Source organism: Piliocolobus tephrosceles, chromosome 11 (assembly GCF_002776525.5).
Source record: "Piliocolobus tephrosceles isolate RC106 chromosome 11, ASM277652v3, whole genome shotgun sequence".
In the NCBI taxonomy this organism is placed as follows: domain Eukaryota; kingdom Metazoa; phylum Chordata; class Mammalia; order Primates; family Cercopithecidae; genus Piliocolobus; species Piliocolobus tephrosceles.
The window spans coordinates 19,238,125-19,262,632 of NC_045444.1; the positions used below are offsets into that span (position 1 = coordinate 19,238,125).

At 38.3% G+C, this 24,508-nt stretch overlaps 1 protein-coding gene across 2 annotated transcripts in view; it reads right to left on the minus strand.

Annotated features, from left to right (window-relative positions):
• ZRANB3 (zinc finger RANBP2-type containing 3) overlaps nt 1-24,508 on the minus strand; it is a 319,153-nt gene that overhangs the window by 98,970 nt on the left and 195,675 nt on the right. For both annotated transcript variants that reach the window (XM_023193763.1, XM_023193764.1), the window contains 2 exons: nt 9,092-9,263; nt 7,105-7,221 (listed from right to left, as the gene is read on the minus strand). In XM_023193763.1, coding sequence (XP_023049531.1) covers nt 7,105-7,221; nt 9,092-9,263 — 289 coding nt within the window. The remainder of the gene's footprint in view (nt 1-7,104; nt 7,222-9,091; nt 9,264-24,508) is intronic.

The following is a 24,508-nucleotide window of genomic DNA, read 5'->3' on the forward strand; positions in this document are numbered from 1 at the left end:
TTTTTTTTTTTTTTTTTTTTTGCATTTTTAGTGGCGACAGGGTTTCACCGTGTTAGCCAGGATGGTCTTGATCTCCTGATCTTGTGATCTGCCCGTCTTGACCTCCCAAAGTGCTGGGATTACAGGCGTGAGCCACTGCACCTGGTCTTTTTTTTTTTTTTTTTTTTTAAGACAGAGTCTTACTCTGTCACCCAGGCTGGAATGCAGTGGCACAATCTTGGCTCACTGCAACATCCGCTTCCTGGGTTCAAGCAATTCTCCTGCCTCAGCCTCCCGAGTAGCTGTGATTATAAGCAAGCACCACCACACCTGGCTAATTGCTTGTATTTCTTGTAGAGATGGGTTTTGCCAAGTTGGTCAGGCTGGTCTCGAACTCCTGACCTCAGATGATCCTCCCATCTTGGCCTCCAAAACTGCTGGCGTTACAGCTATCAGTCACTGGGCCCAGCTGATTTTGTATTTATTAGTAGAGATGGGGTTTCACCATGTTGGCCAGGCTGGTCTCTTAACTCCTGGCCTCAAGTAATCCTCCCACCTCAACCTCTCAAACTGCTGGCATTATAGGCGTGAGCCACTGTGCTGGCCAAATGTTTTAATGAATGAATTTTATTTTATTTTATTTATTTTTTAATTTTTGAGACAGGGTCTCACTCACTCTGTTGTCCAGGCTAGAGTGCAGTGGCATGATCACAGCTCATTGCAACTTCTGTCTCCTGGGCTCAAGCGATTCTCCCACCTCAGCCTCCTGAGTAGTGGTACCACAGACATGTACCACCACACTCAGCTAATTTTTGTATTTTCAGTAGAGATGGGTTTTTGCCTTGTTGCTCAGTCTGGTCTCCAATTCCTGGGCTTGAGCAATCTGCCTGCCTCAGCTTCCTGAAGCACTAGGATTACAGGTGTGAGCCACCACACCCGGCCAGATTTTTTATGATTACATTTTATCTCTACTATTGGCTTATAACTGATACTGTGTTTTCTATTTCTAGCACTTCCATTTTACTGTCTTATAATTTTCATACTAATTCTAAAATTCTCCATCTTTTCATGCATGTTGTTTATCTTTTCTTTAACATATTATTCAGAGCTATTTTAAAGCCCTTGTCTAATAGTTCTACAATGTGGGTCATTTCTGCATCTGGCTTTATCAGTTGCTTTATCTCTTGGCAATGGTTGTTTTTTTAGATGTCTTTTTTGTTATTTTGCAATTTCTATTGAATACTAGGAGTTATGTGTAGAAGGATAGTACAGACTGAGAAAACAATAGTTACATCCAGAATTGAGCATGCTTCTTCCTTTGTGGTCATAACATGGTGGGGGAGGGGACTGAGTGAATATAGTCAGCACTGAGTTCTGTTTAGGTTCTCTTGTTACATTTACCTCTGGAGCACCATGAACCTCAAATTCCCCCAGCAATGGGATACTTCTGCCTTGTAATACTGTGTGTCAAGGGTTTTGCTAAGTGTTCCTGCCACACACTCAGCTTTCAGTAGTCCTGCACGCCTGTATTATAGAGGGGTATCTTCTCTTTCCCAGTGGTAGACTGATCTTGAAGGTTTCTCAGTGTTAAGTTCTTAGTGGGGGTTGGAGGACCTTTTGAGTCTCCTGGTACCAACTCAGCATAAGACAAATTTTTTGCTGCAGCTGAGCCTTGGGGGTGGGACTTTCTTGGTGTTCCTGCCCCTCACCACTAACAAAACTATGTCTTGTAACCGCAGGTGGTGCTAAAGAGGTCTGTGCCTCTCCCCTGGCAGTAACAGATATATCAGTGCCTTATATCAGTGCAGGGTCCTGAGTCCAAGAGGGTTTCCTGCCCACTCCCCAGGGGTAGGCAGCATTTGTCCCTATCGCACCACCAGAAGCAGTCTGTCATGGACTAGGCTTTGAAGCTGGAGGAGGGGGTACTCTGCCTCTTCCACAATGGCTTAAGGCTTTTGTTTAGTGTAAGAAAGGGGTATTGAAAATAGGCAGTTTTGAACTTGTGCTTCTCTAACAGATATGTTCTCAGGACTCCCAGCTAGCACCTGCTAGATGCCAGTGGAAATAAAGCTTGTGAGAGGGTATAAACTCCCCTGTGTCAGAACCCCTTTTATTGTGAACTTTCCTTCTTTAAATTTTGTTTCTGAAAAAATTTTGTTCTTTTTTTGTTTGTTTTATCTTTTTCTTTGTTTGTTTTTTATAGAATAGAGACAAGGTCTTCCTCTGTTAGTTACCCAGCCTTATGTTGAACTCCTAAGCTGAAGGGACCCTCCCACCTCGGCTTCCCAAAGTGCTGGGATTACAGATGTGAGCCACCAGGCCTGGGTGAACATTCATAAAAGCCTAGTTCTTTCACTTACAGTAGTGTTAGAACTTCAGCTATTTTCTTCATATCCAGTTTTATAATAACCACCTCTTTTCCCCTTCTCTACCAAATAAAAAAAGTTCATATGTTCCATCTCTTCTTTAAACAAACCAGAAAAAGAAGGAAGTTTCCTCTACATAAGAAAAGTCATCTATGAAAATCTTAGCAATAATATCATTTGTTATTTTTATTATTATCATTTTTTGAGACAAGTCTTGCTCTGTTGCCCAGGCTGGAGTGCAGTGGCACGATGTCGGCTCACTGCAAGCTCCGCCTCCCGGGTTCACGCCATACTCCTGCCTCAGCCTCCCGTGTGGCTGGGTTTACAGGCGCCCGCCACCATGCCCGGCTAATTTTTTGTATTTTTTAGTAGAGATGGGGTTTCACCGTGTCAGCCAAGATGGTCGCGATCTCCTGACCTTATGATCTGCCCGCCTCAGCCTCCCAAAGTGCTGGGATTACAGGCATGAGCCACCGCGCCCGGCCACAATAACATCATATTTAATGGTGAAAGACTAAATGCCTTCCCCCTAAGACTGGCTACAAGGTAAGGCGGTTCAGTCCTATCATTTCTATCCAAAATTGTACTAGTCTTCCTTCAATGTAACAGGCAAAACAAATAAATAAAAGGCATACATATTACAAGGAAGAAATAAAAATCTTTATGTGCAGACAAAATGATCCTCTATCTTCTAGAATTAACCAAAAATCCACAAGAACTAATACAAGGAGTTCAGCAAGGTCATAGAATAAAAGGTTATATGAAAATCAATAATAATTCTATACTTAGCAACAGAGACTTGGAAATTTACATTAAAAAATGCCATTTACAGGAGCATAAAAGGACACAAAATACCTATGGATAAATCTAACAGAATGTATTCAAAAAACTAGAGAACGTTGTGGGGATAAATTAAAGGTGAACGATACTCTTTTCAGGGACTAGAAGACTAAATATTATTCAGAAGTAAATTCTTCCAAATTAGTCAACAGATCCAACACAATTCCAACAAAATTGTATACACTTAAAATGCTGATTCTAAAATTCATATAGAAAAGCAAAGGACCTACAAAAGGCAAAACAATATTGAAAAGGAATACAGTAAGGTAAACAATATATAATTTCAAGGCTTATTTATATTTTTGAGATGGAGTCTGGCTCTGTTGCCCAGGTTGGAGTGCAGTGTCATGATCTTGGCTCACTGCAATCTCTGACTCCTGGGTTCAAGCGATTCTCCTGTCTCAGCCTCCCAAGTAGCTGGGATTACAAGTGTGCACCACCATGCCCAGCTAATTTTTGTATTTTTAGTAGAGATGGGGTTTTGCCATGTTAGTCAGACTGGTCTCAAACTCCTGACCTCAAGTGATCCACCTGCCTCGGCCTCCCAAAGTGCTGGGATTATAGGCGTGAGCCACTGCACCTGGCCTTCAAGACCTATTATAAAGCTATAGTAATCAAGTCATTGTATATAAAGCTGATGAATAGACCAATAAATGAGAATAGAGTTCAGAAACAGACCTACACATATATTGCCAATTTATTTTTGATGAAGGTGCCAAGGAAATTTAAGGAGGGCAAAATAGTCTTTTGTGTTCTAATGAGTGTTGTAACAGTCACTTGAAATTGAAAATCCATATGTAAAACGACAAATCAAAACAAAACCAAAAAAATCGAAACATCTGCCTTTATTTTATAGCATATTATATGTAGCACATAATATGTAGTATACATATTATACATATTATATGTAGTATTATATGTAGCATATAATATGCTACAAAATAAAGGTAGAGGTTCTGATTTTTTATTTTTGTAGCATAAAAGAATTATATGCTACAAAATAATAGTTTATAGATCTACATCTAAGTCATCTATCACTTAGCTATGGGGTATGTTCTCAGAAATGCATTGTTAGGTAATGTCATTGTGAGAACATCACAGAGTGTACTTACACAAACCTAAATGGTATATATATTTTTATTTATATATTTTTCTCATATGAAAAACCAAAGGACCTAGCACCATTACTGAATACCAATTATTACTTCTACTTGATCTGCAATGCAACGTTAACTGCCATTTATTGTTTCTATATATGCTCTATTATAATCTTATGAGACCAGCGTTGTATATGTGCTGTTTTGTTGACTGAAATTTGATTAAGTAGCACATGACTGATAACCTAAAGCTATGGCGCTTTTGGAAGAAAATATAAGAGAGTATCTTTCTGAACTTGGGCAAAAATTTCTTAGGACTCAAAATACAAAAAAAAAAAAAAAAAAAGAAAAAAATTGATATACTAGGTTGGTTCCAAATTTTAAACTTGTGTTCTCTGAAAGACAATGTTAATAAAATAGAAATCAAATCCATAGACTTGGAGGACATATTTGTAAAAGATATGTATATTAGAGAACTTGTTTCCAAAATAAATAAAGAGTTCTTATTACCCCATATAAATATGGACTCAATATGAACAGATACTTCACAAAAGAAAATGAATAGACAAAAGGCACCGAAAAACATGGTCAACACCATCAGTCATCGGGAAAAGAAAAATTAAAAGCACAATGAGATGCGACTACATGCCCACAAGAATGGCTAAAATTAAAAAGATGGCAATACCCAGTGCTGACAAAGATATTGAATGGAACTCTCATATAATGTCAGTAGAAATGCAAAACAATATAGCTACTTTGAAAAACAATTTGGCAGTTTTTTTTATAAAGTGGAATCTATATTTTTCTTATGATTCACCAGTTCTACTTCCAGGTATTTACTCAAGGAAAATGAAAATATATGACTATATAAAGGCCTGTACATGAATGTTTATATCACTTTTACTTACAATAGTCTAAAACAGAAATATTCCAAATGTCCATTAATTGGTGAAGGAATAAAAAAAAAAAAACAATTTTAGGGGCCAGATGAGGTAGCTGACACCTATAATCCCAGTGCTTTGGGAGGCTGAGGCAGAAGGATCCCTAGAGCCCAGGTGTTCGAAACTGCAGTGAGCTATGATTGTGCCACTACACTTCAGCCTGGGTGACAGAGCAAGACTCTATCTCTCAAAAAACATTTTTCTAAAGTTTTGTTCCCATACTTTGGAGGATGTAAGGAAAGCAATAAAAAGGAAAAAGTCATAACATATACAACAAACTGAATCAATCTCAAAAGTTTTATGCTAAGTGAAAGAAGCCAGACACAAGGCTACATGCTATTGTTCCATTTTTGTGACATTCTGGAAAATGTAAAACTATAGTGACAGAAAGCATATCTATGATTGTCAAGGTATAGGGATGGGTGGAGGGGAAATGCTACGAAGGTACATGAGAGAACTTTTTGGCATGACAGAAATATCTCTATCTTCATGGTACTGGTGGTTACCTAACCATACACATTTGCCAAGCCTCATCCAACCACCTATTTTTATTGTCTTGTATTGTATTGTATTGCATTTTGTTTTATTTTATTTTAATTTAGAGACAGAGTCTTGCTCTGTTGCCAAAGCTGGAGTGCAGTGGCATAATCATAGCTCACGGTAGCTCAGATCTTCTGAGCTAAGCGATCCTCCCTCCTCAGCCTCCCAAGTAACTAGGACTACATGCACACTACCACATCTGGCCCAACTGTACATTTTAAAAGGATAAATTTCACTTTATGTAAACATACCTCAACAATCCTCATCTTAAAAAATTATGTTACAAAAAAATCTCAGAATCAAGAGGGGTGACACTCATCAGTATTTACAGGTTCTACCATGGTGGTAAAAACAACAACTACCACAAATATATGATAAGTTTACTTGACAGTTATACTAATTTTACTAAATTCTAAAATCCTATATTTTTCACTTTTAGACAAACAAAAAGTGAGCAAAATTACCTCTGTAGGGCACTGAACATGGAATATCAAAGAAAGATGACTGACAAAAAAAAAAAAGATTATTTGCAGTAATAATGTAGTAAAACCATGGGAATACTAATAATAAAGATGAATATAGGTCGGGCACAATGGCTCATACCTGTAATCCCAGTAGTTTAAGAAGCCAAGGTGGGCGGATCACTTGAGGTCGGGAGTTCAAGACCAGCCTGGCCAACATGATGGACCCCATCTCTGCTAAAAGTATTAAAAAAAAATTTGCCAGGTGTGGAGGAGCATGCCTGGAATCCCAGCTACTTGGGAGGCTGAGGCAGAAGAATTGCTTGAACCTGGGAGGTAGAGGTTGCAGTGAGCTGAGATCGAGCCACTGCACTCCAGCCTGGGCAACAGAGTGAGGCTCTGTCTTAGAAAAAAAAAAGAAAGAAAAAGATGAAAAAAAAATATATATATATATAAAATTTAAATGAGAAAGTATAATGTATAGTATCCTCTTGCATCAAAATATACCTGTATATTGGAAAAGATAAATGTACGGTTGGATACAGCATTACTATTTACTTTGAATATGGCTGAATTTTTCCATAAATAAGAGTTAAACAGGCTGGGCATGTTGGCATACGCCTGTAGTCCCAACTACTTGGGAGACTGAGGCAGGAGAATGGCTTGAATTTGGGAGGTGGAGACTGCAGTGAGCCAAGATCATGCCAGTGCACTCCAGCCAGGGTGACACAATGAGGCTCCCAACTCAAAAAAAAAAAAAAAGAGTTAAACAACAGCAAAGAAATTCTGCAATATATAAATAACTTGCTTAGTTAAACACAGTAAAATACACTGAATAATTTGTATGAAGACAAATATATGATGGCCCAGCAAAGAGTACCTTGGCAATAGCAGTTTGTTTAAACATGCGAGTTATCAACCCCATGACTGTCTCCATGGCACCTGAATTTGGAGTTCTCATTATTTTTTCCCACTCTTCAAAGCTGGTATTCAATTCCTATGTGGGAAAAAATAACATTGTTTAGGAATATAGCATAATGAACAGAACAAATTAATGCAATCATATATCATGTCCTACTTTTTTTCCTTTTCTCTATAGAAAGATATAAAAAGAAAATTCTCAAAGATTCCAACATGTTCATTTAAAAACATCAACGTAGAGGTAGGTCAGTCACATTTTCAAAATTATAGAAACCAATGAGTGGGTGAAAACAAGCCCTTTGCTAACAGCATAATCAAACAATTATAATTTCTTCTCTTTTTTTTTGTATGTGAGACAGAGTCTCGCTCTTGTTGCCCAGGTTGGAGTGCAGTCGTGCAATCTCGGCTCACTGCAACCTCCACCTCCTGGGTTCAAGTGATTCTCCTGCCTCAGCCTCCCCAGTAGCTGGGATTACAGGCATGAGCCACCACACCCAGCTAATTTTGTAGTTTTAGTAGAGACAGGGTTTCTCCATATTGCTCAGGCTGGTCTCAAACTCCCAACCTCAGGTGATCTGCCCGCCTCGGCCTCCCAAAGTGCTGGGACTACAGGCGTAAGCCACCGCGCCCTGGCCTATAACTTCTCAAGAAGATGCATTCTGTAAAGTGGACATAAGAAACATAAGAAAGCAGAGTAGTAAAAATCTATATGGCAGCTAAGTACTTTTGTAAAAAGATGTGGTTTGATTTAAATAAAGATGGAGAATATTAAATAAAATTAATATTAAGTAGAAATATAATATAATCATGTTGATTCCATTTTATTTCTTCTTTCTAATGCTAAAATAATAGATAAGAAAATCAGATTGTTCTTATTTTAGAAGTAACATTGCTCAATGTTTACAAAATGCTCATACGCTTTCAAGATAACAATGAAAAACTGTTAATAAAGTCATTTTCAGATTTGCAGAAATTTCAAACACTGCATTCCCTAAAAATAAACATGGATAAGGATTAGGTAAGGATTATTAAACTGGTTTTCTGATATACTGAATTTCACATCTTAAACATGATCACAGAGTTTTAGAATTTCAGGAATAGGGCTGCATGAAGTTATTCTAGAAGACAGTTATTCATACTTTAAAAAGAAATTCTAGACGAGTTGATGGGTACAGCACACCAACATGGCACAGATATACATATGTAACAAACCTGCACGTTATGCTTATGTACCCTAGAACTTAAAGTATAATTAAAAAAATAAATTAATTAATTAATTAAAAAAAAAAAAAGAAATTCTAGAGCAAGGAACCCAATTTCCCTCGCTAATTATTGGGTTTCACATCTTCTATTTAGAATTCTTTTTTTTTTTGAGATGGAGTCTCACTCTGTTGCCCAGGCTGAAGTGCCATGGCATGATCTTGGCTCACTGCAACCTCTGCATCCTGGGTTCAAGCTGATTCTCATGCCTCAGCCTCCTGAGCAGCTGGGATTATGGGCACGCGCCACCACACCCAACTAATTTTTGTATTTTTAGTAGAGTCGAGTTTTCACCATGTTGGCCAGCTGGTCTCAAACTAATACCTCAGGTGATCCATCCGCCTCAGCCTCCCAAAGTGCTGGGATTACAGGCATGAGCCACTGTGCCTGGCTGATATTTAGAATTCTTAATACTACATCTCTGTTGCAATTGAAGTTCTTTTTTCAGCAAAAATACTTTTTTTCTTAAACCACTAGGTTACTTTACGTTTTAAGTATCTGATGAATAAAATTGAATTCTTCCTGCTTTCTTGCTGAAATACAAAACCAATTTATAGGTTCTATTAATTAAACCTATTTTAAGAAAGCAAACCTTTCCTTCTGTGAAATATGAAATATGTATAATCTTTAATAGTATAATTCAAAATTATTTAAAGTTAGACTTTCAGTCAAGCAAGGGTTCTCACCTTGGCTGCTGCTGATGGAAGATCAAATGGAATACGCTGTCTGACTTTAGGGGGTAGCTGGGTTAAAACTTCAGTCTTTAATCTTCTAATCATTATGTCACTTAATAGCTGGTGAAGTTCATTAAGATTTGATGCCCCTCTACAATCCCACTGAGGTCTTTTACCAAAATATCTGTTAAAATGAAGACAAAACATGTAGCAAAATTGAATGCTGGAGTTAAGAAAACAATTTATCCAATGTGTTCTTCCTTTTAATAAGGAGCCATGACACTGTTTTCATTGTTATTTCTGAATGAACATTACTTTCAAAAAGCTCAGCCTGAAAAACAGTAATGAATAAGATTTGACACTACTCTAAACTAGAGAAGATGTTAGTGTCTAAGCATACTGTTTACACTGAGTTAATACAAGGCTGTGATGAACTGATGACTCTGAATCGCACTAGGTCACTGTTTGTAAATGGGGGTGTCATTGGCATTTTGGGTGGGCTCACACATGGTGGTGTTTAGCAGATCTCTCTATAAAGTAGTCATGAACTGCCAGTGCATCAGCCAGTCATTATAATAACCAAAACCACCCAGAACATTTTCTGTGCCCTCTAGGAGGAGATATTATCTCCAATAGAGCTGTTAAAGCATAGCAGATTGATTACACAATGGTCTCTTCTTCCTTTGAAATACTTCTTCCTTTCCAACCCTTTGCTGGATTGACAGCAAAGGGATAAAATAAAAGAACACAAAACTACTATGAAAGACAGAATGAGAGAGGAGACATCAGAGAATAAGTGATTTGAAGAAATATTGAGAAGGCATAATGCAGACAGACAAGTGGTAACTGACTTGGCAAAAGAAAGGAAGTGATAACTTAAACTGCTTGCAAAAGACAAGTTACTCTTTAGACTTTTGAGAAAATCAGAAGCCCGAAGTGCCAAGTACTGTGAACAAATGTTAAGAGAAGGGTTGAAATCTAGTGGATCAATTGAACTTACACGTTAGGACAATTGATCCAATAACATATCCCTATCAATGTGACAACCAAAATACCACCCCATAAAATTCCCAATCATCTCTTAGGGGTCCATACTACCCACTATTGAAAACAGCTGTTAGAGAATAATTAACAAATAAAAAATTCCTGTTAGGTTGGATTATGATTACTAATATTAATAATTTAAGTAACTATCCATTTTACTGGATAAAAAATACTGGGTGCATTTTAGCATAAATAGGTGTCAATTTGAGAAATGTGAAACTCATTTTTATTTATTAGTTTTTTTTTTTTTTTTTTTTTGAGACACAGTCTTGCTTTGCCGCCCAGGCTGGAGTGCAGTGGCCGGATCTCAGCTCACTGCAAGCTCCGCCTCCCGGGTTCACGCCATTCTCCTGCCTCAGCCTCCCGAGTAGCTGGGACTACAGGTGCCTGCCACCTCGCCCGGCTAGTTTTTTGTATTTTTTTTTAGTAGAGACGGGGTTTCACTGTGTTATTAGCCAGGATGGTCTTGATCTGCTGACCTCATGATCCACCCGTCTCGGCCTCCCAAAGTGCTGGGATTACAGGCTTGAGCCACCGTACCCGGCCTATTTATTAGCTTTTTAAAAAATAAATATTAAACATAAACAATACACACAATATTAAAAAAGATATACTTGTAGCCGGGAGTGGTGGCTCACGCCTATAATCCCAGCAGTTTGGGAGGCCGAGCCGGGCAGATCACGAGGTCAAGAGATCGAGAGCATCCTGGCCAACACAGTGAAACCTCGTCTCTACTAAAAATACAAAATTTAGCCAGGCGTGGTGGTGTGCGCCTGTAGTCCCAGCTACTCAGGAGGCTGAGGCAGAAGAATTGCTTGAACCCAGGAAGCAGCGGTTGCAGTGAGCCGAGATCGCACCACTGCACTCTAGCCTGGCAACAGAGTGAGACTCCATCTCAAAAAAAGAAAAAAAAAGATATACTTGCATGTAGAGTCAATTACATAACTATAGTGAATGAGTGGAAACTACTGTATGATAAAATTATATACATAACATTTAGTTGTCATCAAAAATAAATTTACTTGTTTAAAAAATCTAAGTGCTGTCACTATATAAAAATGTTAATGGATTTACTTATAATTGTTATAAATTAAATTGCTGAAACTTGTTCATTAAAATATTTTGACTTCCTTTAATGTATTATGTCCCCATATTTATATTAAAAATTCACACACTAATAAAAATGGGAAAATACTTGCCAACACCTATTCTGCACCTATTTTTCCATTCATACACTTAGGTATATTTTGATCACATGGTTACAAAAAAAAAATCTAACATTCAGAACTATCAATATTGGGAAGAAGTTGGTAGGTGGTGTTTTTTGTTTTGTTTTGTTGAAAATGCAGTGTTTGCCATTAAAACAGATTCTTAAGCACACTCTCCACTTACATGAGACATTGTACAGGTGTACAGTATGCTAGCTGGAGGTCTTTTGGTATGACTGCTACATGCTGGCAAAGACAACATACAAGTGTCTTCAAACAGGCTGACCACATAAGCCACACTTGCCTCCTGCAGAGTACCAATAATTGTACTCCCAAAATGCAAATCTGTTTTGAAGTCTGAGCAATCTATTTTCAGGGTGTCATAATGTCAGGACCCGGTCTGTAACAATGAGGTTTCCTTACTGCTCCAGGAGAGGGTACACTATTGAGATAAGTTTTTGCTAGTTGCCTCCTGGGTCTTATGCCACTGGTTGATCCTAAGCCATATGCCTAGTATGAACCATGGTTCAGAGGAATTATTTCTTGTTACCCACTCTCCCCACCCACATCTCTTTCATCTACAGCTTGGAATGCTAGTGGTGGCATTTGTTCTAAAGACTGGTAACACCACCACATTTCCCAAAACCCCAGCCTCATGTTTGGGGTGCAAAGGGGAAGTAAGAGGGATTAGGGAGGACTAGAAGAGGTGCCACCTGTAAACCCCTAGTCTCTTTAGATTTGCTGAATTTGAAGAATTTGCCCAACATCTCATGGATGGTAATAGTGGTGCTGAGATTTGAAGTTGGGCAGTCTGACTCCAAAGTCTTGCTTTACTTTTTTTTTTTTTTTTTTTTTTTGAGACGGAATCTGGCTCTGTCGCCCAGGCTGGAGTGCAGTGGCCGGATCTCAGCTCACTGCACGCTCTGCCTCCCGGGTTCACGCCTTTCTCCTGCCTCAGCCTCCTGAGTAGCTGGGACTACAGGCGCCCGCCACCTCGCCCGGCTAGTTTTTTTGTATTTTTTTAGTAGAGACGGGGTTTCACCGTGTTATTAGCCAGGATGGTCTCGATCTGCTGACCTCACGATCCGCCCGTCTCAGCCTCCCAAAGTGCTGGGATTACAGGCTTGAGCCACCGCGCCCGGCCAAGTCTTGCTTTACTAAAAGCCAACTTTTACCTAATAATATAAAAATTATATTAAATATATTTCTTGGGATTATTTTCCTATGCTATTTACACACTATTTTGTGTGTATGTGTGTGTGTGTGTGTGTGTGTGTGTGTGTGTGTGCTGGGGGCAGCTACACAAAAGCAGGAGATTCTGGGACTAGGTAACATTCCTAACTTTAGGTTTTGGCCTTTATTTTTCTTTTTTTCTTTTTTTTTTTTTTTGTTGTTGTTGTTGTTGAGACGGAGTCTCGCTCTATCACCCAAGCTGGAGTGCAGTGGCCGGATCTCAGCTCACTGCAAGCTCCGCCTCCCGGGTTCCCGCCATTCTCCTGCCTCAGCCTCCTGAGTAGCTGGGACTACAGGCGCCCGCCACCTCGCCCGGCTGGATTTTTGTATTTTTTTTTAGTAGAGACGGGGTTTCACCGTGTTAGCCAGGATGGTCTTCACCGTGTTAGCCAGGATGGTCTCGATCTCCTGACCTCGTGATCCGCCTGTCTCGGCCTCCCAAAGTGCTGGGATTACAGGCTTGAGCCACCGTGCCCGGCCCTTTATTTTTCTTAATTCTCAATTCCTACATATATAAAATGGGAAGATCCACTGTTTGGGGGATGGTTGAATAAAATGTGGGGCATGCCAACTATGGACTATTAAGCAACTCTTCCTAAGAATCATTTAGATCTTTATGTAAGGGGTAAGATGAATGTCGAGGATATATGTTAAATTAAAAATGGAAGTTCTCAGAGTAATATGTTTGGTATGAAGGATTATGCATGTGTGTAGATGTGTGTATATATGTATGTCTGTATAATAGTGGAAGCAGTTCCAGAAGAATACACATCAAGATATGATACACTGCATACCTTCGGGGTCATAGTGGTAGAGACTGAAAAGATTACTTGAAAACTGGGGTCTTGTAACCTCATTTTGTTTTCACTTTGTCTATCTGAAAGTTTAGAATAAGCAAATAATGCTTTTGTAATCAAAATTCAATGAAGTAAAAAGAACCTTAAAAAAAAAAATACCTTCAATAGCTCCCACTTCACAGCATTGGTCTCCAAAGTGTGGGGATGGGTAGACTCCAGAGACGTTCAAGTCAACCCACTGAGGGGCAGAAGGAACTTTCTCTATATATTGTATTCTTATCTCAGGTTTCTAAATTAGCTTCTCTTTCATGTAAGTTTTAAAATATACATAATGCTTAGAATAGTAACATGAATATAATTCATGCATTGGCAGTATGCTAAAAAACAATGCTTTAAAATGGGGTGTATACAGAGTTGAGGAGACTGGCAAGTGCCCAGCAGGCATAGGCACAACTTGACTGACAGAATTGGCCAGTAAAGATACAATGAGCCCTTTTTAGAGTTAGACACTTTTGTTACTTATACAGAATTACAAATAAAAAATTAAGTACAAATCTGAGTCTATAATGAAAAAAACACAAATTACACAAAACAAAAAATGTATAAATGCTTACAGATGTTCCTAAATCCAGAAAAATAACACTTTCTAAATTAATTAACCACTTACCACATCTATAATGTTTTTTCACCATTGTTCACTGCTTACGCTTTGACTGCCTCTTCAGGTGACAATAATGTTGTAATATTTGAGAAATAGGACACTTCAGTCTTTACTCAAGCATGGATGATCGAATTTTGTTGTTTACTAATGATAATTTTTTAAAGTTTATTTCAAGTTCATAATTTACTGTCATACTCTGTGTGTAAATATATTTCTAATTATAATCAAATTTGAAAAAAAAACCTCTATCAAATTTCTGTCAAATATAGGCTGTAAGAATTGAAAGAATTATTCGCAGATTATCCTCTGGCTCTCTACATTTCAACCTTGCTTCTCGTCCAGTACTCACACGTTCCCAGCATCTGGCACCATAAGACACGTTCGCACTGCAATATGTCCACTTACCCAGTACCAGGATTATTTCTGGAAGCCATTCCTATACTAGGTTGGCTAGCAATAACCTAACTAAATACATAAATATAGCCCACTAAATCAAAACCAAACATACCCCTAATATAATTTCTTCTTAGCCTGATCCCAACAACGCTTGGTGATAACTCCACGATCACAAAACACAAGGAAAAATATGAGAAGAGGAAGTTGTGCTGAAAGAGATCTTTTAATATATTAAAAGTGTCTACTTGTATAAATTTGATAGGTACATATGATCCTGTGAAAACTGCCAAAACTCCCTCCTAGGGTCCTGAAATGGCCTAAAAAGTGAGTGATTCTTTTTTCTTCCCCCCAACAGATGGGCTCTCACTATGTTGCACAGGCTAGAATACAGTGGCCATTCACAGGCACAACCATAGTGCACTGTAGCCTTGATCTCCTGGGCCCAAGTGATTATCCTGCTTCAGCCACCAAATAGCTGGGACTACAGGCACATGCCACCAGGCCCAGCTAAAAGTGAAAGATTCTAAAGATTAAGGTCCATAGTTTTATGGCAAGGAAAGAAAATTATAAAACAAATTTGTAAATGCATTATCAAAGAGGTAAAGTGCATAGAAGAAAGAGAAAAGGTGTAAATGAGTAAGAAAAATATTTTTAAGGACAAAGTATAAGCAGTATGAGCCGGGTGTGGTGGCTCATGCCTGTAATCCCAGCACTTTGGGAGGCCGAGGCGGGTGGATCACGAGGTCAGGAGATCGAGACCATCCTGGCTAACACGGTGAAACCCTGTCTCTGCTAAAAATACAAAAAATTAGCCGGGCATGGTGGCAGGCGCCTGTAGTCCCAGCTACTTGGAGGCTGAGGCAGGAGAATGGCGTGAACCCGGGAGGCGGAGCTTGCAGTGAGCCGAGATGGCGCCACCGCATTCCAGCCTGGGCGACAAAGCGAGACTCTGTCTCAAAAAAAAAAAAAAAAAAGTATAAACAGTATGCTTTGGGGGTAGGTTTAAAACAAAAGGATACTTAATTCCTAACAAACTAAAATTAGCAACAACCACCAAAAAATTGTAAACGTCTCTAAAGACATTATGAAACGGGAACCTTCTTTTGAGGTTAGAATAATTATTTTCTCATTCAGTTTTACAAAGTAAGTAAAAATTCATTTATCCCTTTCTAAATTGAAAGAATTAACATATGCCTTTTAATCTACTTTTGATCATATACAATTTAAAAAGAGGCATTTCCTAGTAGCATTTAACATTAGCTTACAATGATGAAACAGGAAGTTTATGGCCAGAACATGTATGCTTATCTGTGTTCATGAACACACACACATACACATACAGAGTTAACTTTTGACTTTGGAAATCACCCTCTGATTTTTTAAAGTTAGGTTCTCTTGTGCCTCTTGTAGTAATCCTTTCCTCTCATCCCTGGCTCCTGGCAACCATTAATTCGTTTTTTGCCCTAGTAGTTCTGCACATTCCGGAATGTTATATAATATAAATAGAATTATACAGTAAGTAGCCTTTTAAATCTTATTTCTTTCACTTAGCATATTGCATTTGAAAGTTATATATGTTATTGGGTATATTAATAGTTCGTTGCTTTTTATTGTTAAGTAATACATTCCATTGTATGGCTATATCACAATTTCTGCAATCACTGTAGTTGAAGGACATTTGGATTATTCCAGTTTTAGGTGATTATAAATACAGCTACTATAAACAGTTGCATACAGATTTCTGAGTGAACATATGTTTTCATTTATCTTTACTAAATACCGAGCAGTAGGATCAGTAGGATTTCTGATTTGTATGGTCAGTGTATGCCAAAATGTTTCCAAAGTGGTTGAACATTTTGCCTTCCCAGCAGCAATGTAAGCAATGTAATTCCCAGCAGAAAGTTCCAGTTGTTCAGTAACCTTGCCATCATTCTAATGCATGTGTACTGGTACCTCACTGTGATTTTAACTTGCATTTCTCTGACGACTACGGTCTTGGGCATCTTTTCATGTGCTTATTGACTTTTGTATATCACCTTAGGTCAAGTGTCTTTCTAAATCTTTTAACCTTTTTTAAAATCAATTATTTTGGTTTCTTGTTACTGAGCTTTGGGAATTTTTTTTTGAGACAGAGTCTCACTCTGTCACCCAAACTGGAGGGCAGTGGCACGATCTCAGTTCACTGCAACCTCTGCCTGCCAGGTTCAACCTATTCTCCTGCCTCAGCCTCCTGAGTAGCTAGGACTACAGGCATGTGCCACCATGTCTGGCTAATATTTGTATTTTTTTTTAGTAGACATGGGGTTTTGCCATGTTGGCCAGGCTGGTCTCAAACTCCTGACCTCAGGTGATCCGCCCACCTTGCCTCCCAAAGTGCTGGGATTACAGGCGTGAGCCACCCTGCCCAGCTGAGAATTTTTAATATATTATTTTAAAAATTCCTTTTGTGTACTTATAAATTTATATATTCCTTTATCAAATATGTAGTTTACAAATTTCTCTCCAAGTTTATGGCTTGTCTATTCGCCTCTTAACAGAGTTGGGGAGAGACATTTTAAGTTCTGATGAGGTGAAATTCATCATTTTTGTCTTTTATGGTTCATGAAGTTTGTGCCCTTCTAAAAAAATCCTTGCCTAACCCAAAGTCCCAAATATACAATCCATTTATCATTAAATTTTGCCTATTGTGTAAGATATAGTTTGGGTTTCTTCTTCTTTTCACATATGGATGTCCAATTGTTCCAAGCGCGTGTGTTGAAAAGACTAGCTTCTCTCCAGTGAACTGTCTTGCATATTATCAAAAATCAATTGATCACATATATGGGTCTATTTCTAGATTTTATATGTTGATCACATATATGGGTCTATTTCTAGATTCTATATGTTCCAGTAATTTACATGTGTCTCCTGATTGATGACTGTAAGGAAAAATAGTGTGACTCTTATTCTTTTCTTCTTTTTTGAAGTTCCTTTGCCTATCTTTTGCCTTTGCATATCAATTTTAGATTTAAAATGTCAATTTCTACAAAAATCTTACTCGGGTTTGATTGTTATTGCACAGAATCTACAGAACAATTTGAGGAAAACTGCCATTTAAAAAATATTGAGGTCAGGCACAGTGGCTCATGCCTGTAATCCCAACACTTTGGGAGGTCAAGGTGGGAGAACTGCTGGAGGCCAGGACCTCAGGACCAGCCTGGGCAACAACATAGCAAGACCCAATCTCTGTAAAAAATGAAAAACAATTAGCCGAGCATGGTGTCGTGCTCCTGTAGTCCTCACTACTTGGGAGGCTGAGACAGGAGGACTGCTTGAGCCCAGGAGGTTGAGGCTACAGTAAGCTATGATTGTGCTACTGCACTTCAGCTTGGGTGACTGAGCAAGATCCTGTCTCTCTTTTTTTTTTTTGACGGAGTCTTGTTCTGTCACCCAGGTTGCAGAAGATCCTGTCTCTTAAAAAAATTTTTTTTTTGGCCAGGTGCGGTGGCTCACGCCTGTAATCCCAGCACTTTGGGAGGTTGAGGCAGGTGGATCACCTGAGGTCAGGAGTGCAAGACCAGCCTGGCTAACATGGCAAAACCCCATCTCTACTAAAAATACAAAAATTAGCTGTGAGGGTGGTGGGCACTTGTAATCCCAGCTACTTGGGAGGCTGAGACATAAGAATTGTTTGAACCTGGGAGGCAGAGGTTGCAGTGAGCCAAGATTGTGCCACTACACTCCAGCCTGGGCAACAAGAGCAAAACTCTGTCTCAAAAAAAAAAAAAAAAGTTTCTTTTGTTTTAGTCTCCTTGTCCACGAACATGGTATACCACTCCATTCATTTCGGGTCTTCTTTTATTTTTCATTAGTGTTTTGCAGGTCTTGTAAGTTTAACTTTATAAAAAATTATAAACAAATTATCAAACTGTTTTCCAAAATGGTTGTAATATTTTGCTTTCCCACCACATGAGTTTCACAATGAAACACTTTGACACATGACAGAAATGGGGGAAAGTTTAGGACACTCTGTTCTTATATGAAATAATAGTGCCCTGCAAATGTAACAGAATGTTTAGTTCTGGTTGTATCATCCAAGAAGAGTATTATAGACTAGATAAGATTTTTAGAAAGGGGAACCAATCTAATTGTTAACACACCAGAGGGAAATAATGGAGTGTGGAAGTTATAGGAGGATACACTGAAAAACTGAAATTACTCAGAGTGAAATGATGATGACAAATTACAAACAGAATTGACAAAGAACAGCCTAGATAAATAGAACACAAACTTGCTCACTAAATACTGAACTATCAAAGTGCTCTGAAAGTGAAATAAAGGTATCATCATGAAAAGAGTAGAATGTAAATTACAAAGTAATTGGAGATGGTCCCATTTGTCAAAGGAGGGACAATTTGATGATTAATAAGGATTATAAATAAAATTGATTGAAAAAAAATGAGTTAAAAATAAAAACCCACAAATACACAGTAAACTAGAATTAGAAAGGGTCTTTCCTCACCTTGATTTTTTCTTTTTTTTGTTTTTTTGAGATGGAGTCTTGCTTTGTTACCCAGACTGCAGTGCAGTGGTGCGTTCTCAGTTCACTGCAACCTCTGCCTCCTGGGTCCAAGCGATTCTCCTGTCTCAGCCTCCTGAGCAGCTGAGATTACAGGCATGCACCACCACGCCCAACTAATTTTTATATTTTAAGTAGAGAGATGGGTTTCACCATGTTGGCTGGGCTGGTCTTGAACTCCTGATCTCAGGTGACCCGTCCACCTCGGCCTCCCAAAGTGCTGGGATTACAGGTGTGAGCCACTGCGTCGGGCCCTCAACCTGATTTTTAAAATGTAAGACTTATACCCTGAAAGCTACACAACACTGTAGGATTTCTATTTAAATTAAATAAATGTAAAGACATTAATTACTGTTCATGAATTTGAAAACTTACTATTATAAAGATGCCAAACTCCCCAAGTTAATCTACAGATTCAATGCAATTTCTATCAAAATTCCAGCTGACTTATTTGCTGAAATTGACAAGCTGATACAGAAATTTATATAAAAATGCAAGTGAAAGAATAGCCAAAACAACCTTGAAAAAGAACAAAGTTGAAGGACTTAAACTTGCCAACTTTGAAAATAAAGAGCACTGGACACCATTGTAAGTTGCTGACGAAACAACTTATTACATTGAAAATTAGTAAATGAGAAGGAAAAAATTTATCCTGCCTTTCTTAAACAAACTGAACCAGCGAATGTCCAAATAATAAATGATGAGGAGGTTTTCTCTTAGAGGCATGCCAACTATTTTTTTTTTTTTTTTAATATGGAGTCCTCAGGCTGGAGTGCAGTGGCGTGATCTCCGCTCACTGCAAGCTCCGCCTCCCGGGTTCACGCCATTCTCCTGCCTCAGCCTCCCGAGTAGCTGAGACTATAGGCGCCTGCCACTATGCCCAGGTAATTTTGTTTTTGTATTTTTAGTAAAGACGGGGTTTCACCATGTTAGCCAGGATGGTCTCAATCTCCTGACCTCGTGATTCACCCACCTCGGCCTCCAAAAGTGCTGGGATTACAGGCAAGAGCCACCGCACCCGGCAATGAGGCATGCCAGCTATCAAATGAAGAAAGTGTGTTAGAATATCACCATTCTGCAATGTCCAGTGACTTAATAAATAATGTACTGAACATTGACAGCTGCTAACATCATAAAAAGAGAGGCTTTAGATACCTCCTAACAGAAGAAAACATCACTACAAAGGAGAATTGTCTCCAAATATTAGAAGTTTCTAGATCTAAATACGAATATGGAAATACAGAGGAAAAAGCAACATGTTAAACACCGCCATGAGGATGCAGGCAGCAGAATCTAGATTACAAAAACAATTTAGATTCTTCCACAATGGAAAAATAAATAAATAAGGAAATAAAAGAGAAACCCAAGACTTCAGTAACATCTATCATTTGCTATATGTGAGCCTTATTTGGGTACTGATCTATACAAACTACAGGGAAAAAACTAAAAAGAACCCCACAATATAGTAAAATTATGTATTCACAAAACAACTGAAAATTTCAACCTTTACTGCATTTTTTGTAACATAAAAAGTGCATTTTAATTATGTAAAATTAAATATGTTTTATGTGTGTGTGCATGCTTGTGCTTTTCCATAGGTTACTGGGGTACAGGTGGTATTTGGTTACATGAATAAGTTCTTCAGTAGTGATTTGTGAGATTTTGGTGCACCCAACACCCGAGCATTTACTGCATTTTTAATGCAATCAAGGGATTTAATGCAATTAATTTTAGTTTTTAAGGTATAATAATGGTATTATAATTACTTTTTAAATGGGGATTAATATTTATAGTTTTTTTTTTTTTTTTAATTTTACTTTAAGTTCCAGGATACATGTACAGAATGTGCAGGTTTGTTACACAGGTAAACGTGTGCCATGGTGGTTTGCTGCACCTATTAACCCATGACTTACATATTAAGCTGCGCATAATATTTTTAAGAGCAGTCCTGGCCGGGCGTGGTGGCTCATGCCTGTAATCCCAGCACTTTGGCAGGCTGAGGCGGGCAGATCATGAGGTCAGGAGATTGAGACCATCCTGTCCAACATGGTGAAACTCCATCTCTACTAAAATACAAAAAATTAGCCAGGCATGGTGGCGCACACCTGTAGTCCCAGCTACTCGGGAGGCTGAGGCAGGGAAATCGCTTGAACCCAGGAGGTGGTGGCGGCAGTGAGCAGAGACTGTGCCACTGCACTCCGACCTGGCGACAGAGCAAGACTCTGTCTCAAAAAAGAGAACAGTCCTTCCTTACTCTTTAGAGATATATAGTGAAACATTTTATAGATAAAATACAATCTCTAGGATTTCCTTCAAAATAATATGGGGTGGAGGAGGTACATGGGAGCAGAGCGAAAACAAAACTGGTTGTGAGATAATAATTGTTGAAGCTGGGTGATGAGTACATGGAGGGTTCATTATACTACAGGATGTACTTTTCTATATGTTAATTTTTTCCATAATAAAATATTGAAAACATCAGGGAATAAACTAAGAAATAAAAATTATGAAATCCAGGAATGTGAGGATCCAACAGAGCAGAATGGCCCAAGGAAATTCAGGGTGACAGCTTTGTGCCATGCCTAAAGAAAAACTGGTTTAGACTGGAGCATAACAGAAGGCTGTGGGAGGAAAATCTCCAGGAAAAAGAAAAAAGATTATTTTATGTGCTTATAAGACATGTTGGAAGTTGACAGATTGGTTGGAGTCTTTCAGTGAAAAAGCAGCTGTAGCTGTATAGAAAACCAAACAGATGGGGAAAAAGTAAATTACAAGGTAAACAAAAAGTTGACCAAGAAAGGAACAACTGCTTGATTTAGTAGAGAACCATATTAATTTATTTAGCCCATTAATTTAAGATACTTAGTCAATAATACAAACAGACACTGAATTACCAAATAATTCAAATATTGGAAGGAGAATGGGAGAAAAAGGGTGTTAAAGGGTGTTTACACTCTTGTTCTTTTACTTTTTAGTTACATGACTTGACAAGTTACTTAACCTTTCCAAACACAGCTTCCTCATTTATAAAATGGACATACTATCATCTATCTTGTAGGACTGTTGAAGGAAGTAAAGGTAATACATCTAAAGCACATGGCATAGTATCTTATATAAAAAATATAATCATATAGTCAATAAAAATTATGTATTTTAGTTACTGATATCAAAAAATGTCCTAAAACAGTATTAAGTGAAAAAGGCAAATTACAGAAAAGTGTGTACAATATGATCCTATTTATATAAAATTGCTTATCTATCAATTCATCCTTCTTTATGTACTTAAGTAGAGAAGCTATCTAAACGGAAAGTTATGAAAGCACATCAATTGACTTTTAATTTTTTTTTAACGAAAACTCATCTTTCTTTATTATACTTTAAGTTCTAGGGTACATGTGCATAACGTGCAGGTTTGTTACATAGGTATACATGTGCCACGTTGGTTTGCTGCACCCATCAACTCATCATTTACATTAGGTATTTCTCCTAATGCTATCTGCCCCCCCCCAGGCCCCTATCCCCTGACAGGCCCCCATGCGTAATGTTCCCTGCCCTGTGTCCAAGCATTCTCACTGTTCAATTCCCACCTAGGAGTGAGAACATGCAGTGTTTGGTTTTCTGTCCTTGTGATAGTTTGCTGAGAATGATGGTTTCCAGTTTCATCCATGTCCCTGCAAAGGACATGAACTCATCCTTTTTTATGGCTGCATAGCATTCCATGGTGTATATGTGTCACATTTTCTTAACCCAGTCTATCATTGATGGACATTTGGGTTGGTTCCAAGTCTTTGCTATTGTGAATAGTGCCCCAATAAACATATATGTGCATGTGTCTTTATAGTAGCATGATTTATAATCCTTTGGGTATATACCCAGTAATGGGATGGCTGGGTCAAATGGTATTTCTAGTTCTAGATCCTATACTGTCTTCCACAATGGTTGAACTAGTTTACACTCCCACCAACAGTGTAAAAGTGTTCCTATTTCTCCACATCCTCTCCAGCGTGTGGTGTTTCCTGACTTTTAATGATCACCATTCTAACTGGCGTGAGATAGTATCTCACAGTGGTTTTGATTTGCATTTCTCTGATGAGCAGTGATGATGAGCATTTTTTCATGTGTCTGTTGGCTGAATAAATGTCCTCTTTTGAGAAGTGTCTGTTCATATCCTTTGCCCACTTTTGGATGAGGTTGATTTTTTCTTATAAATTTGTTTAACTTCTTTGCAGATTCTGAATATTAGCCCTTTTTCAGATGGGTAGATTGCAAAAATTTTCTTCCACTTTGTAGGGTGCCTGTTTACTTTGATGATAGTTTCTTTTGCTGTGCAGAAGCCCTTTAGTTTAATTAGATCCCATTTGTCTATTTTGGCTTTTGTTGCCATTGCTTTGGGTGTTTTAGTCATGAGGCCCTTGCCCATGCCTATGTCCTGAATGGTATTGCCTCGGTTTTCTTCTAGGGTTTTTATGGTTTTAGGTCTAACATTTAAGTCTTTAATCCACCTTGAATCATTTTTTGTATAAGGTGTAAGGAAAGGGATCCAGTTTCAGCTTTCTACATATGGCTAGCGAGTTTTCTCAGCACCACTTATTAAAAAGGTAATCCTTTCCCTATTTTTTGTTTTTCTCAGGTTTGTTGGTTGTAGATGTGTGGTGTTCTTTCTGAGGCCTCTGTTCTGTTCCATTGGTCTATATATCTGTTTTGGTACCAGTACCATGCTTTTTTGGTTACCGTAGCCCTGTAGTATAGTTTGAAGTCAGGTAGCATGATGCCTCCAGCTTTGTTCTTTTGGTTTAGGATTGTCTTGGCAATGCGGGCTCTTTTTTGGTTCCATATGAACTTTAAAGTAGTTTTTTTCCAATTCTGTGAAGAAAGTCATTGGTAGCTTGATGGGGATGACACTGAATCACCTTGGGCAGTATGGCCATTTTTACGATATTGATTCTTCCTATCCATGAGCATGGAATGTTCTTCCATTTGTTTGTGTCCTCTTTTATTTCATTGAGCAGTAGTTTGTAGTTCTCCTTGAAGAGGTCCTTCACATCCCTTGTAAGTTGGATTCCTAGGTATTTTATTCCCTTTGTAATAGTTGTGAATGGTAGTTCACTCATGATTTGGCTCTCTGTTAATGGTTTATAGGAATGCTTGTGATTTTTGCACATTGATTTTGTATCCTGAGACTTTGCTGAAGTTGCTTATCAGCTTAGGGAGTTTTGGGCTGAGACGATGGGGTTTTCTAAATATATAATCATGTCATCTGCAAAGAGTGACAATTTGACTTCCTCTTTTCCTAACTGAATACCCTTTATTTATTTCTCTTGCCTGATTGCCCTGGCCAGAACTTCCAACACTGTGTTGAATAGGAGTGGTCAGAGAGTGCATCCTTGTCTTGTGCTGGTTTTCAAAGGGAATGCTTCCAGTTTTTGCCCATTCAGTATGATATTGGCTGTGGGTTTATCATAAATAGCTCTTATTATTTTGAGATGCATTCCATAAATACCTAGTTTACTCAGAGTTTTTGGCAGGAAGGGC